Here is a 17,140-nt window from a genome sequence, read left to right as displayed (position 1 = left end):
AATTGATTAGTAGATTATGTACACTTTCCTCTTGCATGTAAAGAATTCTTGCCCTTCCCTGTCTGATATGATAGTCCACTAAATATCTTTGGGTTTTTTTTACATTACAATTATCAGTAGTTCCAGCTCTACAGCAACGCCTTGAATAATGTGTTTGTTACAATAAACAGGAAGTACAAAAAACTCAAATGAATTCCACTTCAGAGACCCAAACACAAGAACGAGACAGGAGACAACGGTGTCACGATAATAAAAAATATCGGTTTTACTAGAGAAGGTTACAAAAATCATCACTATATAGGAGTCATAGAACTATTTCCAACTTAAAAAATAAAACCATAATGAAACACCTACAGGGACTACAATGCCATCAAAGTACAATGAAGTTTTCTTTAGAAAAGGGCGGGTGGAGAGGGAGAGGGAGAGGGGGGGCAAACACCGCCTACCATAGTTGTCAGTACGATTGACTACACATCACCTGAAAAACTGCAAAGACAGTCATGTCTCCTTCATGCAAATAACGAGGAAACAACAACACCCTGACACGCATCGTCTTATAGGAAATTGAAGTTTTGCCTTTACATCAACCTGGTGGCAAAGCACGTATATCAAACATAACACACATGGCAATATAGTCCTTTTTTATACAGAATAGACAGCTGCACACATGGACGGTACTGACATGCTTCATCTCATCAAAGTTCAAATATTTGTCTTGTTCAGTGTTTTTTTTTTTTTTTTTTTATTGATTTATTTTTTTAGGGTAAACTAGTGATGATCAATATAGAATATAGTTCATGATTATTAAACAATATCTGATTATAAAATCAACGTATGAAAATTCCTGACTTGTTTTATTCAGAGTGTAAACATCCAAAACAGTCTCTGTGGCTCATATGAGAGGCATGACGTCAAAGATAAATAAAAAGAAAAAGAAAAGTGACTTTTTCTCTCAACTCACATGTTGAGTCAGTCATTTGGCCGGCCACCGAAAAAAAAATAAGCACAAACGAGTTCCATAAAATCATAATTACTGAATCACAAGAAGAACTCAGCTGCCTAAAACTGATAAAACATTAAAAATCCATTTTTTAAAATCACATTTTTAAATGTATACGTCACAAGCACCTCAACCCATCGTATCATATCATAACTGCACTGTATCCCTCTCACGACATATCATTTAAGATGTTACATTACAATTATTATACCAAATGCAGAACTAGTATTTGAGTGCTAAACACATATCTCAAAAAGGTACATTTACATATATCTGTAGGAAAAACAAAAAGAAAGAACAGAAGAGCGTGGAGAGCACTGATCGTGCTCTCCACGTGTTTTAAGAGGAGGTGTGAATCCAGATCTTTTCAGGGTGGTTCAGATATTTACAGGTGAACTTCATTCACAAAAGGAGGAAGTTTAGAAAATGATAGAACCGGCTTTTTACTGTGTAATTCACGCGGGACAGCGTATCAAATCCGACGAGGGGGGTCGTGTTTAGACGGTTGAAGCTTTAGAAAAGAACACAACTGGCTAAAATCAGATTTGGTTTGATACCTGAGGTGTGTGTTAAAAGACCCGGAATAGATTTATCTTTGATTTTCTGCTGCCGCTGGTGATGAGTGTAGCAAAACCCATAAAGGTCTGAACACACTTAGTCACTTTCTTGCCAAGAGTTACATCACACAGCTCTCTGTTCGCCTCCTCTGACCCTTGACAAGAAAGCAAAAGAAGCATATTTCCCAAAAACATCCCTTTAATAAAAGTTTGCTACACCTCTGGTCTCAAATAAACGGTTGATAGCTTAGCAGATAAATAAACTCGGATCATGTAAATGCTCATAATCCTTGAGATACCACTTGATGTGAGTCTTTTATATGTTTCTATGAGAGCGGGGCTCTGTGTGTTTGAGGGATTCTCCCTTATTCTTTTGTTTGGTAATAGTGCAATAACGTATCGAGTGTTAGCGATAAAAAGTCCAAAATGGAGAAGAAGGAGGAAAGAAAACAACCAATGAGCGCCAAAACATAAAGATCGTAATAGTACCTGGCATACTTTTCAGAGAGTATTAAAAAAACAACAACATTCGTACACATTCGCACAATATATTCATATTCATATATATATGCATATAAAACACCAAAAAAAAAAACCCGGAGGAAGTTGGTTGCTGCCTGGCTTCCTCTGTGGCTGAAGCAGAACAGTGAACAATGTTTTTTTTTTCTTTTTTTTTTTAGGAGCTGTTGTGTTGAGAGGCTGTGCTGGCTCAGGGCGCGAGGCCATCACAGCCGGGCCACGTTCACGAGCCGCCCGCCCCCAAATTAAAGCACCGAACCGGTGCACCGCAACCCGAGCTCGAACCCGGCGGGGCGAGCTCTCCCGCTCTGAAGCACCTGCCTCCGACCGGGCCTGCCGCTTCTCCCGATCGTCTATTCTCTTCCTTCCTGGTGTGAGCCCACGACTCCTCATGGAAGGGAAGAGGATGGAGGATCAGGAGGTTGGGGGGGGACTATCAAACATGACCGAGGTGGTTTGTTTTTCAACGGAGAGAAGGGGGGATGTGGGGCGCTGGGTGTTGCAGGGTGAAATGGGAGGGTGGGGGGTTGAGGTGTGGCGGCGGGAGAGGAGCGCTTGTCCTTATGAGTAGGAGGACGAGTTCTGGCCCTCCTTGGAGCGCGCCTCGGCCTCCAGATCCTGGTCGTCCTTGGTCTTGATGTCCTGGTACTCGTGCGTGGAGACGGCGCTCTTCAGGTAGGCCCAATTGGCCCCCAAAATCATCAGGTAGTGGATCTGAAGAGAAACCGACATTTACAGGAAATAATGTGCAGAGGAGGACGGGTACCGTGACCCAACTCCATGAGGCAAAAAACAGGACGAATACTGACTTTTTCTGTTTGTGCCATTAATGGAAACTGCTTGCCCACAATGCAATGCACACAAGAAATGCTGGAGCAGCTGGAATTAATTGGATGATTGTGAAACAGCCCCAGAAACACTTCAGACACAAAACTACATCGTCTTTTTGAAAATGTTTCAAAGCTGTTTCACCGCTATCCACAATTTATTTTAATGTTTTGCGGCTGCGAGCTCCATTTCCTTTGTGCAATGCATTGTGGGACAATCGTGTATAAAAATCAAGAGGGTAAGTATCCCTGATGTAGTCCCCTTTCCCAGTGTGAACAGACTGAGGTGTTGAGAGCTAAAGAGTGAGGAAAATCGTCTCACTGAGCGTTCAGGTGATTAATAAGGTAATAATCTCAAACAAAATATTTAAATACACATTTAAAGGTATTCTTTTTAAATACTATTCTGTATCTCCTCCCACCTCCTAGATAGGTTATCTGGGAACCATCATAGTACAGCGAGGGCTTTCAGATCATCCAACGCAACATCTGCTTATTGCTTTTTTAGTATCTGGACATAAAACAGAGCAGACCGCCTCCACAGCGGAGTAAAACGCCGACCCCGTCTACTCAGCAGAGGCAGGCCGCAGGGTAGGATTTCAACCCGCAGGACGGCACACTGGGCGAGCGTAGTGAGAGGCGGTGTTGCCACGGCAACGGAACAAGCGGCGCCATGGCAACGTGCATATTTTTTTCGAGAGGGTGCCAGATATCGGCGGGATCACGAGAGGCTTACCAGTGCGATGACGGTGGCGCCGGCGCCGGCGAACGCGACGATGTAGAGGTGGTAGGACAGGTAGAACTGTGGAGGCAAGGAGACAATCAGAAGAGGGAAGGGAAGGAGGGATAGAGTAGGAAACAGGAAAGGTCACGTCAGCGGCCTCTCACCTCGCTGGTGTTGCAGATGTCTCCCAGTGTGGCTCCACAAGCTTTTCCCGGAGTGGCGTTCCAGGGAATGACACCTGCAGGATCAGAGGGATGAAGAGTCAGAGGAGTGCCGCGAGACAAAAAGGTCTTTTCCTCCCCCGAGACTGTGTGATTGAAGGCATTATGAATCCGCCTCGGATAAAGATTAAAGGAAACAGGGCTGCTGAGCCTCTCCTACAGGAAAAATATGGGTCATTATTTCCATTTTCCATCTTCACTATCGGCTCGTTATAATCCTCCTTCCCCTTTTTCTTCTCTGCATTAATATTATCACTATAAATAACATAAAACCAGGAAGTTATCAAAACCTTTCACTCCGATAACAATTTGACGAGTGCCAGTAATTGGGGTGAATATTTCATGCAGTGTGGTTCAGTCCGACTGCCAGTGAAGCATATGTGATCCTCGTCCTACTTTGTGAGCCAGCTGTCCTTCAAATGTGGGTCACATGCTGGACGTTAGGCCATCAAACTGATACGCAATCACAGCAGAAACACTGCAGGAAGGTGGGTTCTCATCAATCAGGCTCTCAATAATCTCAGTGTCTTTGATGACCTCTTCCGAAATGGAAAATTACCTTTAAAGCAGACCGGGCCTGCAGATGCAGGTGTTTATGGTGAATAGGGGAGAGGAGAGCGAAGCCTTTTGGAATTAGTTTGGTGTGCAAAGTTAAAAGATTTTATTGCCGAGGCTAGCAAAACCTGCAAATTAAAACACCAGAGGGGATCGCTTCTATGATTATGTTTTGGCAATCAATTAAAAAAAACAGCAAGTGAGAAATAATTTGACCATTTCAAGTTTCACCTCAAATCGAACTAAAATCTATCAATGTAATGTGATTTTCTTGACAACCGTTCATCCGACTGACTTCACACTCACACTTCACACATAAAGTTGGTATCTTGTAATTTATGAAGTTAAAAGAAAGATAAGAACAAGTAGGATAAAAGTGATTTGTTTTTCTGTAAATCTGTGGTTTTATAAGCCCAGTTTTTAAGTTGACGAGTTCTGCACACCTGGTCCAATTCAGCTGCAGTGAAATTGTGTCACCCTTAATTAGATCAGGTGTGCAGAATCCAAGCCGGAGCAGAAGTATAAAGGACAGGCTCGACTCAGGGACTCGAGGAAGAGCTGGGGAACACAGCTTTGGAGGCAGCCAGTCTTCATAACTGTTGTTTGTGGTTATTTATTAGATTTGAATAATAAACATTTAAAGGGTACTGAGGGGAAACAAAGTAGATAACATCGGGATAATATCGAGAACCCCGATTATTTTGGTCAGGACAATCGTGACATGCCTAGATGGCGGAACAACCCACCGTACTGTCTGACGTCCACACAGATGGAGTCCGGCGAGGTGATGTTGGCGTCAGGAGACTTCATGGCAGCGCAGGTGTTCCACATGTTGAAGAAGAGGAAAACAGGTATCGCCGTGAAGCCGAAGATGGCGAGGAAGGCCAGAGCGAGGATGTAGGTCAGGAACATGAACTGAAGAGGGAAGAAAGGACAGATTTATATTTTGTCAGTGGAAAGGCCAATCTGGCTTGTACAGCATTAAGACTGTTTTTTGTTCATTTAAAAAAAAAAAAGCCTATAAACACTATTTCAAGCAAGAGCATTATAAAATACACAGCAAAGTAATTCAATCTCATTTAGAGGGCTTTCATTTGGAGTGTATCTGGGTCAGTGGCTGCGGTGATCTGCAGCAGCTGTTCGTGTGTGTGTGTGTGTGTGTGTGTGTTGACGTACGAAGGCGGTGATGCAGCGTCCACAGACGGTGGTCTTGAAGTCGCTCTGCAGCTCCTTCTTGATGGCGCTGGTGGTGTAAAAGCCCTCAGCCAGCAGGATGATGGCGTAGACGAAGAAGAAGGAGGCGATGCCGTAGATGATGTACTGAAAGATCTGGATCCTGAACACACGCGGACAGAGGAGAAAAGCATCATGTTAAGAATCAATAACATAGAGCAAACTATTTAAAACAATGTGTAGGGAGGGTGCTTTTATTCTACATGTACTAGTTTTATTGTGTTGTGAGTCAGGGCAGATGACGTGGGTGGCTCTCCTCGACAGATTTAATAACTGCAGGAGTAGTATTCACTGCTGTTTGAAAGCTGAAACTATTAATGGTGCTCATAAATGATTCATTGTGCTCCTCAAGTCTTTAAGAAAACACAGTGTGAAGCATGTTACAGCTACTTTAGCGCTTGATTTCAGCTGCCGTCAGCCAACTGAACCGCACTGAGGACTTACACCATGGCGAGGGTGGCGTGGTCCGTGGTGACCCTGGAGAAGTGGTTGTCCAGCATGGTCAGGGTGCCGGTCAGCGCCACGTGGCCGCAGCCGCAGAACAGAGCCACGCCTGAGAAGCAGAGGATGGTGGCCACCAGCGAGGCGTAGGGCACCCCGCCCAGACACTTGATGCAGCACTCGAAGCATCCTACAGGGGGGGAGACAGAGAGAGCAGGGTTAGGGTTACCCTAACCCACGGCCTTTTGCCAACTGCTGTTAAGCCGGCAAACCCGCGTAGATGTTCATACAGTTGGGGCTGAATTAAGCATGCGTGTGCTGCGAGAGAGCGCCGCGAGAGAAGAACAACACTTCTCCCTGTCAGGCACTCAGAGCGGCTAATCATGGCATCTCTCACAGTTGGTGTGAGTTCACTTTGAGCTCAGCTGGGAGTGCTGAATACTGCATGCACGCTGCGCTACATGCTCACATCCTGCACTGCTCAAGAAACTGCAAACTCTCCCCTTTTGTCTTTAAAGAAACATCTCAAATGTTTTTCTTTTTCTGAGGCATGAATAAGTCATGACCTCAATAAATTATTTCAAAATAAAAGCCATTTCCCAGGGCATCTGAGGGGTGACATTTAAGGAGCACTTGTTTCTAGTCGTGACTCTAAAATACTGCAGATGTCTTTGCTGTTAGATGGTGTTACTCTTGCAGGTGAAAGTGAGACTGATGCTTTCATTTACTTTTGGTTTCAGTGCATTTAAAAAGACGCTGCGCAATCACCCCTATGCGCTCGAGCTGTTTCGACAGAACGATGATGGTGATGAATTAGTAAATTTGTTTTCCATTAACGGTGGCGGCGCGTGGAGCTCATGGCTCATTGGGGGTTCAGGTACGAGAACAGCGGTTCTTTCTGCTCCCATCACAGCCGAGAAAGGATGAAGGAAAGATAACACGTTGTATTGAGCACAAGATCTTATATAATACCCGTTAAAAATAGCTCCTCCAGCAAAGCAGGAAGTTACTCTGGAAAAAAAAAAAGACAAAATGAACTGTCTTGTGTGCGCCACTTTGCTGTTTCCCCGACAACCTGCTCCAATTGGCAACTCTGAAGCATCATTAACTCATGTTCAGAAATGTGTTGAATGTGAATATTTCTGTTTGCAAAGCCTAGAATTCACAATTGACCATGTTACATATCTGTCAGACCTTGTACTAAACCTGCTGTACTTCCTGCTGGCTACGTGTGCCACGTTGGTATCGATGAGTTTAAAGAGTGAATATTGATACGGACATTCATGGTCTCCAGGGGATGAATCCTACTGACTTTGGTGATCCCCTGACTTTTCATCTAACCATCATCAGGTCAAAATTTCACAAACCCCGCTGCAGTAAAATGAGAGGTTTTCTAAAAGGAAGTCTGGATTTCTGCTCTCCTCTCTGTTGAGGTGTCTGACCTCAGAGTGAGGTCCACTTCATGTCTGAGTGAATGAAAACCCGAGACATAAATCAGAGATGCCCTCCTCCTGCTGCCGGTGCTGAAGACTGCGCGGTTGCGTAACGAAGCGGAGGCTCGTTGCATAATAGATCCAAATCCTATTAATGTTAATGAAGGAAGCGGTCTGATGGAGAGGTGGAGCTGATAAGGCTGGATGGCTCTAAAATCTGAGCCGAGAAACAGGCCAGGCCTCGAGGGGGAGGGGTGGGGTGGGGTTGCGATGGACTCACTGGTCGATACCTTGAGGACCGGGAGGCTGTTTAAAAGCCGCTCTGCGCTGACACTGCTGCAAAAGGTCAATCTCCCCAGGTGGTTTAGTATGTTAGTCTACCTGCCAGTGTGACGTGGTAATCCTGCTTTTTCAAATGCAAATCAAAGAATTTCCATGTGATGTAATCTTGATATTCATGGACTCTGACTAAAGCTCCTTTCAAGGTGCCGAAAGGAGCCCATTTGCTCATTTTGTTTTACAGAAAAAAACTTTAGATATGATATTTTAACGCTCATATGATTCCTGCTGTTAACTCTCTCTTCTCCCCGGCCCCATGCAGCTTCATGGATGAATTCACAGGTTTCATTTAAACACAGAGTGGGGCTTCTCATCCGGTCTGCCTGCGGCTACGACTGTTTGTCAGCCTCAGTTTTAAAGTGCTTTAATGGGGAACAGACTGGCCGGAGTGGGCAGCTTCAGCCGCCCCTAATGGAAATCAATGGACTATTCATTCGAGTAGAATTTAGGTGACGATGCAGCGCTTCGCGGGAACACTTCACAGGACGAACGACAGAAATAATTTTACAGACAAGAGCTGCAATTTAGGGTTAACATCCCCTGCTGTTAAAGCTCACGCTCTTCCACTGCTGTGGCCTGCAGGACAAAACACAGGGACAGTTGGGTAGGTAGATGCTTGCTCTGTGTTTGTATTTGACAAAGACAAAAGGAAAGGATGTGAGAAGGAGATTAAGAAGAAGTGAGAAGGAAGGAGAGGAAAGCAGAGGTGAATGGAGAGGAAGAGTGAAGAGGAAGAGATCGATAGAGAGCGAGCAGAGCAACAAAAGGAAGAGGAAAACAGAGAGAAGGAGCTGAGGAAAGACGCAGAGCGAGCGAAGGAAGAACAGAGAAAAGAACAGAGAGAGAGAGAGAGAGAGAGAGAAAGTGTAACACGAAAAAGCAGCTCTTGGCCCCGGGGCCGGCAAATAGCAGTTGCCATAGCAACGTGTTACCCACGACCCAGTTCAGCGGTAGCGTAGTCCTTCACACACACACACACACACACACACACACCGACGTAGAGTGATGCAACCTCAATGAACAAGTAAAGATCGGTGCTAAGTGGTGACAACGGTGTGGAATTTGACACAAAAACAGGATGTGAAAGGAGATGACAAGAAAGAGGGAAAGTTATCCATGATCTCCTTGTCAGGTTTAAGAAGTGGGTCAGACAGATATTATATCATTTGAAATGAAAGAGAGATAGATGGAGGAGAGAAAAAGATTATTTGATCAGCTCCTCAGGGGCTTAAAGGAATTCATATTACAGTGCAGTGATTTGCTGTGGTAGACCACAGACTGTCTATAAGAAGTGGGCGAATAGTCACTGGGAGCGATGGTTTGGGGTTTACCATTTTAAAGCCTCGAGTTCTGCATTTTGGCCGTCGCCATCTTGTTTTGAGGGTTAAGAGGGTGGAGCTAAGTACAACCGATCGCTGAATGACAAAATTTAGCGGCCAAAATGTTTGCTAAACTGAAAACACACTTCTTTAAGATGAAAACACGGACAACGCCGTGCTAGAGACCTGTCAATCACTGTGTAGCCCCGCCCTAAAGCATACCCTGCTTTATGGCCTGTTTGACTTTAAATGGACCATAATTCACTAAATGAACATCATGCTGTATTGAAGAAGACTTGAAACTAGAGATTGAGACCATAAACTCATGTTTACAATGTTTACTGAGGGAATAAATCAAGAGAGAAGTAGAGTCATTTTCTCATAGACTTCTATACAATCTGACTTCTTTTTACAACCAGAGGACGTGCAGAGTTGGAGTTGTGTTTCTGTGCAACGGATGAACGTAAATCCAATATTCAGCTCTGTGTGTGCTCTTCACCAGCTCCTGAGGGAAATATCTGTCTCTTTAGCAGCTAAATGCTCCACTAACGTTCACCAGCTAGTCGCATGCTCTGTCTGTCTTCTGTGTGGCGCTGAGCAGGTCGTGTAGCCTGCTGCTGATGAGTGAGGTGAGAGTGAAACAAAACAGTAAAGTTGAAGGCGATAAGACCAAAACAATGAGCTGAAAAACGCTAAAAATCTCAGTTAAACTGGGAACTGCAGAGTCTGGAGATAATGGTGGATTCACATTACATCGACAGTCTTAATAATTTGCTATAAACTGTACAACCCAGTGGCACCGCATGATTATCGCCAACTGTTAGTACGCATGCAGGGCATCTGCCAGGAGTAACATCCGCGTTAATAAAGCTTTGTGAATATTTCAGCGGCCGGTCTGGTCCCTGCCTGCGGCTGTATTCCAATCTAGAAGTGCTCTATTCATTATGGGGCAATTTCCTCACGGTGCATTGTGGGTACATTCCCACAAGAGCTGAGGAGGACCTCAGAGAGAGAGAGAGAGAGAGAATAAAGGTGTGGGCAAGTAAAGCAGGAAGAGATGGGAGGAGGATGGAAAGCTGCATCTCCTCTGGTTGAGATGAAAAAGAAGCCCCATCTGTTTGATAGCAGCAGACTTCAGCTACAACAACACACACACACACACACACACACACACCCTCACACACACACTCGTAACCTCATAACTTCAGTTTGGGAGATTTCCGTCTTTCCACTTGAGTTGAAGGATAAAATGTTTCTCTGAGCTTTTATGAAACACTAATAAAAACCACGAGAGAACAAAACAAAGCTGTGTTTCAACTTGTTTTTTGTATATTTTGTCATTATCTCTATTAGTTATGTACGGTGGTCGACCCAAAAACAAACTGTATGTATTCTGTTTCACATTTGGCCAAAGTCTTTTACGATATTAAAAAGAGCTACAGGTTTACGTAGATATTGTAAAAGACAGCAGGCCAAATTTAAAAAAAGAATAAGTACCTTTTTATGTTGTCCAATTTTTTTTCTTGTCAAAGCAAATAAAGATTTTCATAATCAGCTAATCTAATCTTTTGTCCTAAATTTAGTCAATTGTTTTGTCCATAAAATATCAGAAAAACAGCTTTGGTTGCGGGTATGTGCATGTGTAATGAAGCTTCCAGTTCAAAATAATACAAATTATAAATGATATACATATATCATACAGATGAGAAAGTTGAACTTTCTTAAAACTGAGAAGCTGAAACCATCATTTCAGACATTTTTACTTGGAAAAACTCGAAACTATTTATCTATCAAAATAATCACAGATTCTTATTTTTCAATGAATGAATCAACTAATTGTTAGCAATCACCTTAGTGATGTTATTCTCACCGATCCAAGTTGTGATAAACTAGATTTGTCCTTCAAAGGTTTGTTGGCACAAGCAGACATTAAGTACAGAAAGTATTCATGCAAAAGAAATACTTCAAAATATGCAATTTGTTTCATTTCCTGTTTAAAAAAACCCTGATCACTGACACATTATCAACTCGAATGTCTTCAGTGATCGGCTTGTTTGCGCGTTGATCAAGAGGACACGATATGCTCTGAGCCGTTACCAACCATTTCTCTTTTATTTTTTTTCCCACGGTGCATAACTGACCCTAATCTTGGCTGGTTATAACCAGCATCATGGATGCCACAAGGTCAGCATCTGGCCGGGCGAAATTGAGCATGATGGACCTTCAAATCCCGTTCTCCTCGCTCTGCTGCGTGATCAATACTTTCACTGTTGGATGTTGCTTCCCTCTATTTCTCTCTTTCTGTGGCTTTTTCACAACACAGTGAATATCCACCACTGTGAGATTTCTTTCTTGCGTGCCTCAAACGTGTTTTTCTACGGCAATACGAGGCAAGACCAGAATCATGTGGTGACAGATGGGGAACAAACAACAAGTACCAGAATGACCAAAATGAAAAGTGAAAACCCTGCTCAGTTATGTGACAAACCTTTTCCTAAAAAAGGACAAGAAAAACAAAAGATGATGAAAAACGCAGTCATATTAAAATAAAAATCCTTTTTCCTTTGGACGACATGTCGGTTAAAAGTTTGAGACGACTAAAAATACGCCAATATACTAACTCAAACTAAAGATAGTGACTTAACATGAGCGTTTCTGTTCATTTCTTTATTTTTCTTCTGTTATTTTTGTCTTCTTTCCGGTGCAAATTAGTGCCCAAGTTATATTTAAAGTTAAGGGATCCTGGTTTATCTCCAGGCAATCTCATAATTTGGAGTTTATTATCACACAATATGATGCAAGAAAGCTGTGTCCTTTGGGGCTATTTTGTATAATGAGGCAAGTACAATTAACAGCAGATCATTAAAAGGGGTTCATTTAAAAGTGCCCGGCTGCAGCGTGCAGCGACAGCAGACCCTAAACAGAGATCGTAACTAACTGCGTACACAGAAAACACAAAACTATAACAGCCCTCTAATCCTCTGAAGAGCAGGGTCACCTGTCCCGAGATGCCGTGTGCCGGCTCAGCAGAGCGGAGTGAGCGCTATTACTTTGAGTCTCGTTCCACCAAAATGTAAAATGGCCCATCTGGCCAGCAGTGCCGTGCCATTGGACTGAATGGCTCAGCGGTTACGCAACCGACTTGGCCAAAGTCACTCTCCCAGAGATATCAAAGAAGTCGGTGGCCCTCCGCTGGCCCGCCTCCCCCCCTGATGTGATTATGGAGATACACTTTGCAGCAGCCTCAGGGGCTACGCCTACACTATGTGTGCGTGTGTGGTTCTGGAACACAGATCCTCTTTCTGTGAAGGCCGTCCTCACATCGGCCTTTATTATGAATATTCCTCATATATCAAGGAAATAAGAGACTCAAAGAGAGTTTGCAACTCAGCACTTGTAGCAGGACGGAGGACCAAGCAGCCTGAATGACCTATACGCATCATACAGGCCCAGTCACTCATCGATGTCAGCCTCGGCTAGCGATGACGAGTGCTTAATCGGCATCGGGCGTGTAATGGGCTAAGGATGAGAGGAGCAGATTGGGCATCAGTGGGTGATGGAGGGAGGCCAGAGGAGGTTGGCATCACTCAGGAACAAGGCATGCTGCGCCAACCTGCCACTTGCTGCTATTCATATACCTGCTGCAGACTGGGGTTCAAACATAGACGCAGTGTTGGACGGCGATGCACTGTGGGAGCTTGTGCGTTTGTTTCCAAATTTTTGTAATCTGTTGCTTCACGGGGTTTCGTGGTTCTTTCAGTATCAATTCATCTTTTATTTTATTATCCTTTAGTCTTTAAAACATCATATTATAGTAAAAGAAAATGAATATAATAATTCCCTGAAGACCAAAGTGACGTCTTCAGGTGTGTTGTTTTGTCATACCGAACCCAAAGCTGAAACTCATGAATATTGAGTCATTTCTGCTTGATAAGCAACTTAAAGTGAAACTAAATGAATAAACACATTCATTCATAATTGTGCTAATGCTTTGGCATCTCTTATTCTTCAGCAAAAGTTACATAGACTCACTTAAAATGATGGATTACTAAAATCATGGAGAATTAGCCTTCTTGTTTTCAGCTCTTTCATTTTAAAATCAAAATGTTACGACTTATTGTTTTTGAAGGTATGAAACAAACTCTTGTCGGCATTCGTGCAGAAAAGGAACGGCAACAGGGCACATCCGATGAAATACTGTTTTTTTTATGAACATGCGAGCGGAGAAATTCAGTTAAATATGAACGTGACCACAGTGTGGGGACTCAGAGGGCTGAATGTGAACACAGCGGCGTACCGCACGGTCTCACCCACATATGTGCACACTAAAATACAGTGTTTCCTTTGGTGCAAGCAAAGCACCGACACAGACATTCCCCTAAACCACTCCTGGTCACTGACACGTAAACAAATACAAGCACACACACACACACACACACACACATATCCAGATGGAGGCTGACAGCAGGCTTTGGGCAAATGGCTTCAAATGAGGAACACATGAGCCTCTCCCTGTTTGACGGCTTTCACATGGTCTTGCAACCTCTCACACCTCCAGGGCGAGAGGAGAACATGCGAAGGGTGTGTGCATGAGTGTGTGTGTGTGTGTGTGTGTGAGAGACAGATGAGCTCGGGAATCAGGACAAGATCAGGGAGGAGCAGAGGAGAAGAGATGAGAGGAAACAAAAAGGAGTATTGTGGCGGTTTACATGCAACAAATCAATCAAAAAGTGAGATTTGCAGATTTAAAAGTGTTTTCAGAGCATGTGAGGACAGAATCATGAGTGTAATCGACGTATTAAAATGAGCAACCTTTCAGTTTTGCTGGTTTGGATTCCTTGCATGCAAACCCAAACTAAAAGCACAGCAGAAGTCATTGGATTTGACCTGGAGTTGTCACATGTTAGACCCAGACTATACCTCCAAAAAGGATTTGTTTAGACCGGGACTAAACAAAGATGTGACCACAACAGCCAGAAAAATGTTAAAACCCTCAGAAGGACTTTGTAATGAAAATAAAACTCTGTTCTCTCCGTGCTGATTCACACCAAGTGAAGCTTATACGTGGACCTCTTCTCGATGAAGACGCCATGTTGGAAACGTTGTGGTTGTACGTCCGTCTGTTGTGTGGGAGCCCTTTTTTCTCTTCTTGATATTCTCGTTGAAAAACTGCCACGAAGAGATAAAAACTGGAGTGAGAGGTGGTTATGTGTAACAAAGACAAGTAGGAGACGGATGCCAATAACGGCGAGTGTACGCATTAGAGTGTGTGTGGGTGTGTGTGAGAGAGCAGCAGCAGCACGAGGATGGTTTGTCCTCATATATCAGCTGCTATTACAGACAGCTTTCCCACTGGTGGTCAAATGTATTGACGCTGGATTGACATAGTGACCAGGTAAACAAATGTGGTGTGTGATACTTTGGTGAGATGAACATTTAAGTCATTGAATATATGGGAAAAAGTCACAAAAGAGCATCAATATATCTACTTTAATTTCCTTTTGTGTGTGGGTGACAGTAACGCTGTTACACACGTACACCAGAGCTGAAGAATGAGTGACGCTCACTCTTTAAAGCGGAGAAGAAGCTTCTTAGCATTTGTGTGTGTGGCAGCAGTAAAGTGGATTGCAAGGCATAATAAAGCTGAACGCGGGCAACAGGTTCAGAACAGAAGTCACCTTCTTATCATGTGTACTGTACACTTTGTTAGAATATTGTATAAATACTTGTAGGTCATTTACAGCGCATCCTTTCAGTTCAACCAGTACTATTTATCACAACAGCAGCAATGATCCATAAAGGATTGAAATGTTAACAGAAAACAAGTTGTGCTTGACTAAATGTCAGCACCAGCGTGTAGGACAGTCCAGCTCCTCGTCCCGTCTCCCGATCATCAAACAGAGGTTGACCTTTAGATTCAAGGCCTCAACTTGAACTCAGCTTGTATTCCTGAAGCTTTTATTCTAAGGAGACCCTTGTATATTCCCGGGTCGAGCCTATACCTGGTTCATCTCCTGTTACATCGTTGGAGGTTTAGGTCTGGTGAGTTTTAAGGAAGAACCAGAGGTGAAATATTCAGTTTGCTCATTTTGTCCGACCACAGTCCAAGACTGCAGAGAGTTAGATGAGAAGATTAAAACCATGTGTCTTATGTCTGTTTGTGAAGCTACAACTGGTGAGCTTAGCTTAGCATAACAACTGGAAGCGGGTGGGGGGAAACAGGGTTGCCTAGCAACTGGTACTGATCTTCTCATCTAATTCCTGGCAAGACAGCAAAAATGCCTATACTTCCCAAACTACTCCTTTTAACACTGCTCTCCTTTGCTTGATTTTTGAATCAGCCGGAAGACATTCTGCATTACCTCTCTAGCACAGCATCTTAATATCCTCCTCTGCTCACGTCAAAGATCACAGATTTTACCAGAAGAAGAAAAAAACCTTGAAAGGCTGATTAAGAGGAGCTGTCTTTGTGCTTCAGAGGCTGCAGCAAAGCTCTGCCCTTCCAACGCAGGAGATTCAACAAAGACCAGCACCCCTCCAGACGATGATGTAATCTCTTACGCGTCTGATCTGAACATCATAAGCAAAGGCGGCGACGCGTTACGCAAGAGCGGGCACACACACACACACACAGGAAGGGAGCAAGGTGTGTGTGAACAGGCCTTTCATTTGCAACAAAGGGGAGGACGGCAGACGAAGAGGAACTTCAAATGCACTCAGAACCACTTTGAAAGCCAATTTAGGGGCCACATTAAAGTTAAGAATAAAATCGTCACATGGGAGGTGCTTGCTCTAATCAAACAGTTGCATACTAATGAAATCAGATATAATCGTATACCTCAGAGAGCGTAGCTGATGTCTCGTTATCCGAGTCCTGAGCACAGTGGACCTCCACCACAGCGGATTATAAACCCTGCCGGAGTTCTGCGCTCACTCTCAGCTCCATATCATGCGGAGACACACAGTGGTGCAATCAGGAACATATAGTCTGTTTAGCATAATTACAGCTAATCAACGTGCTCTTTACAACTGTGAGCATGGTACCTGATGCTAATGCAGGATGTGAAGACACTCTAAAATAAGTTGGATAAAATCGCACTTGTGTTGCTAAAAGGGACTCCGTTTCCATTTCTTTATAATATTCAAAAGATTTTAGATGAAAGATTTTGTTAATAATTGTGGTTTCAACAAACGAGACATAACCTGAAAGCTTTTTATGCTAAGCTACGATAGCTGTCTCTTGGTTTTACCTTTATAGAAACCAAAAAAGTGTCAAACTATCCCCTTAATGTAGCATAAATATTAGAATTGGTGGTCAAATTGTGTACTGAAGATAGGGTTTCTAAAGGAACATATTTTACCCATTTTTCAACGGAAATATCTTGCTGTTTATTGCCCCAGATATATTGATGGAGAGATTTATGCAATTTATAATAGTCAATAAAATGGGGACGAACCATTTATCAGTGCAGCTCTAAAATACAATCCTGAGCAGTTTAGCCTCAGTGCCTTATAAAACAGCTTTGAGGTTGGGAGGTTACAGTTTTGTTACAGATATAAAAAACGGAAATGAACATTTTGTATGAAGCTAATACATCTGGCTTGACTTGATTTTATACCTGTAAATACTCAAGCCAAGAACAGGCTCAGATGCAGGAAATCCAAGATGAAATCATTTCACACGGAACGTTTGTTACGGGGAGTTTTGTAAAGATGCGAGTATATTTATTCCAAAACGTCTGCCGTCCGAATCAGAAACGTGATGAACCAAAGCAGATGATGAACCAACTCAAGCTCCTTACATGACAGCTCTCGCCTTCTTGCCCTCACTGTAAATCTTCAGCCTCTTAACGGATGCTATAAGCTTATGGTCACATTCCAGATGTCAAAGGCACACACAAATGATTATACCGATAAATAGGCCATCCTCCAATCCAGTCTATTTTGGTTCCCTGGTGTGTGTGTGTGTGTG

At 43.3% G+C, this 17,140-nt stretch overlaps 1 protein-coding gene across 1 annotated transcript in view; it reads right to left on the bottom strand.

The window, feature by feature from the left end:
- Window positions 1-241: 241 nt before the first annotated feature.
- The window catches only part of LOC116385985 (neuronal membrane glycoprotein M6-b-like), a 19,685-nt gene continuing 2,786 nt past the window's right edge, over window positions 242-17,140 (bottom strand). The window contains exons 2-7 of the mRNA XM_031851883.1: window positions 6,081-6,267; window positions 5,580-5,739; window positions 5,150-5,318; window positions 3,792-3,865; window positions 3,640-3,705; window positions 242-2,790 (exon numbers count right to left, since the gene is read on the bottom strand). Coding sequence (XP_031707743.1) covers window positions 2,638-2,790; window positions 3,640-3,705; window positions 3,792-3,865; window positions 5,150-5,318; window positions 5,580-5,739; window positions 6,081-6,267 — 809 coding nt within the window. The 3' untranslated portion in view covers window positions 242-2,637. The remainder of the gene's footprint in view (window positions 2,791-3,639; window positions 3,706-3,791; window positions 3,866-5,149; window positions 5,319-5,579; window positions 5,740-6,080; window positions 6,268-17,140) is intronic.

This window comes from Anarrhichthys ocellatus, unplaced genomic scaffold (assembly GCF_004355925.1).
Source record: "Anarrhichthys ocellatus isolate YVR2014 unplaced genomic scaffold, GSC_Weel_1.0 scaffold12, whole genome shotgun sequence".
Taxonomy (NCBI): Eukaryota; Metazoa; Chordata; class Actinopteri; order Perciformes; family Anarhichadidae; genus Anarrhichthys; species Anarrhichthys ocellatus.
Note: the sequence above shows the minus strand (reverse complement) of the source record. Positions and strands in the feature narration are given on the sequence as shown.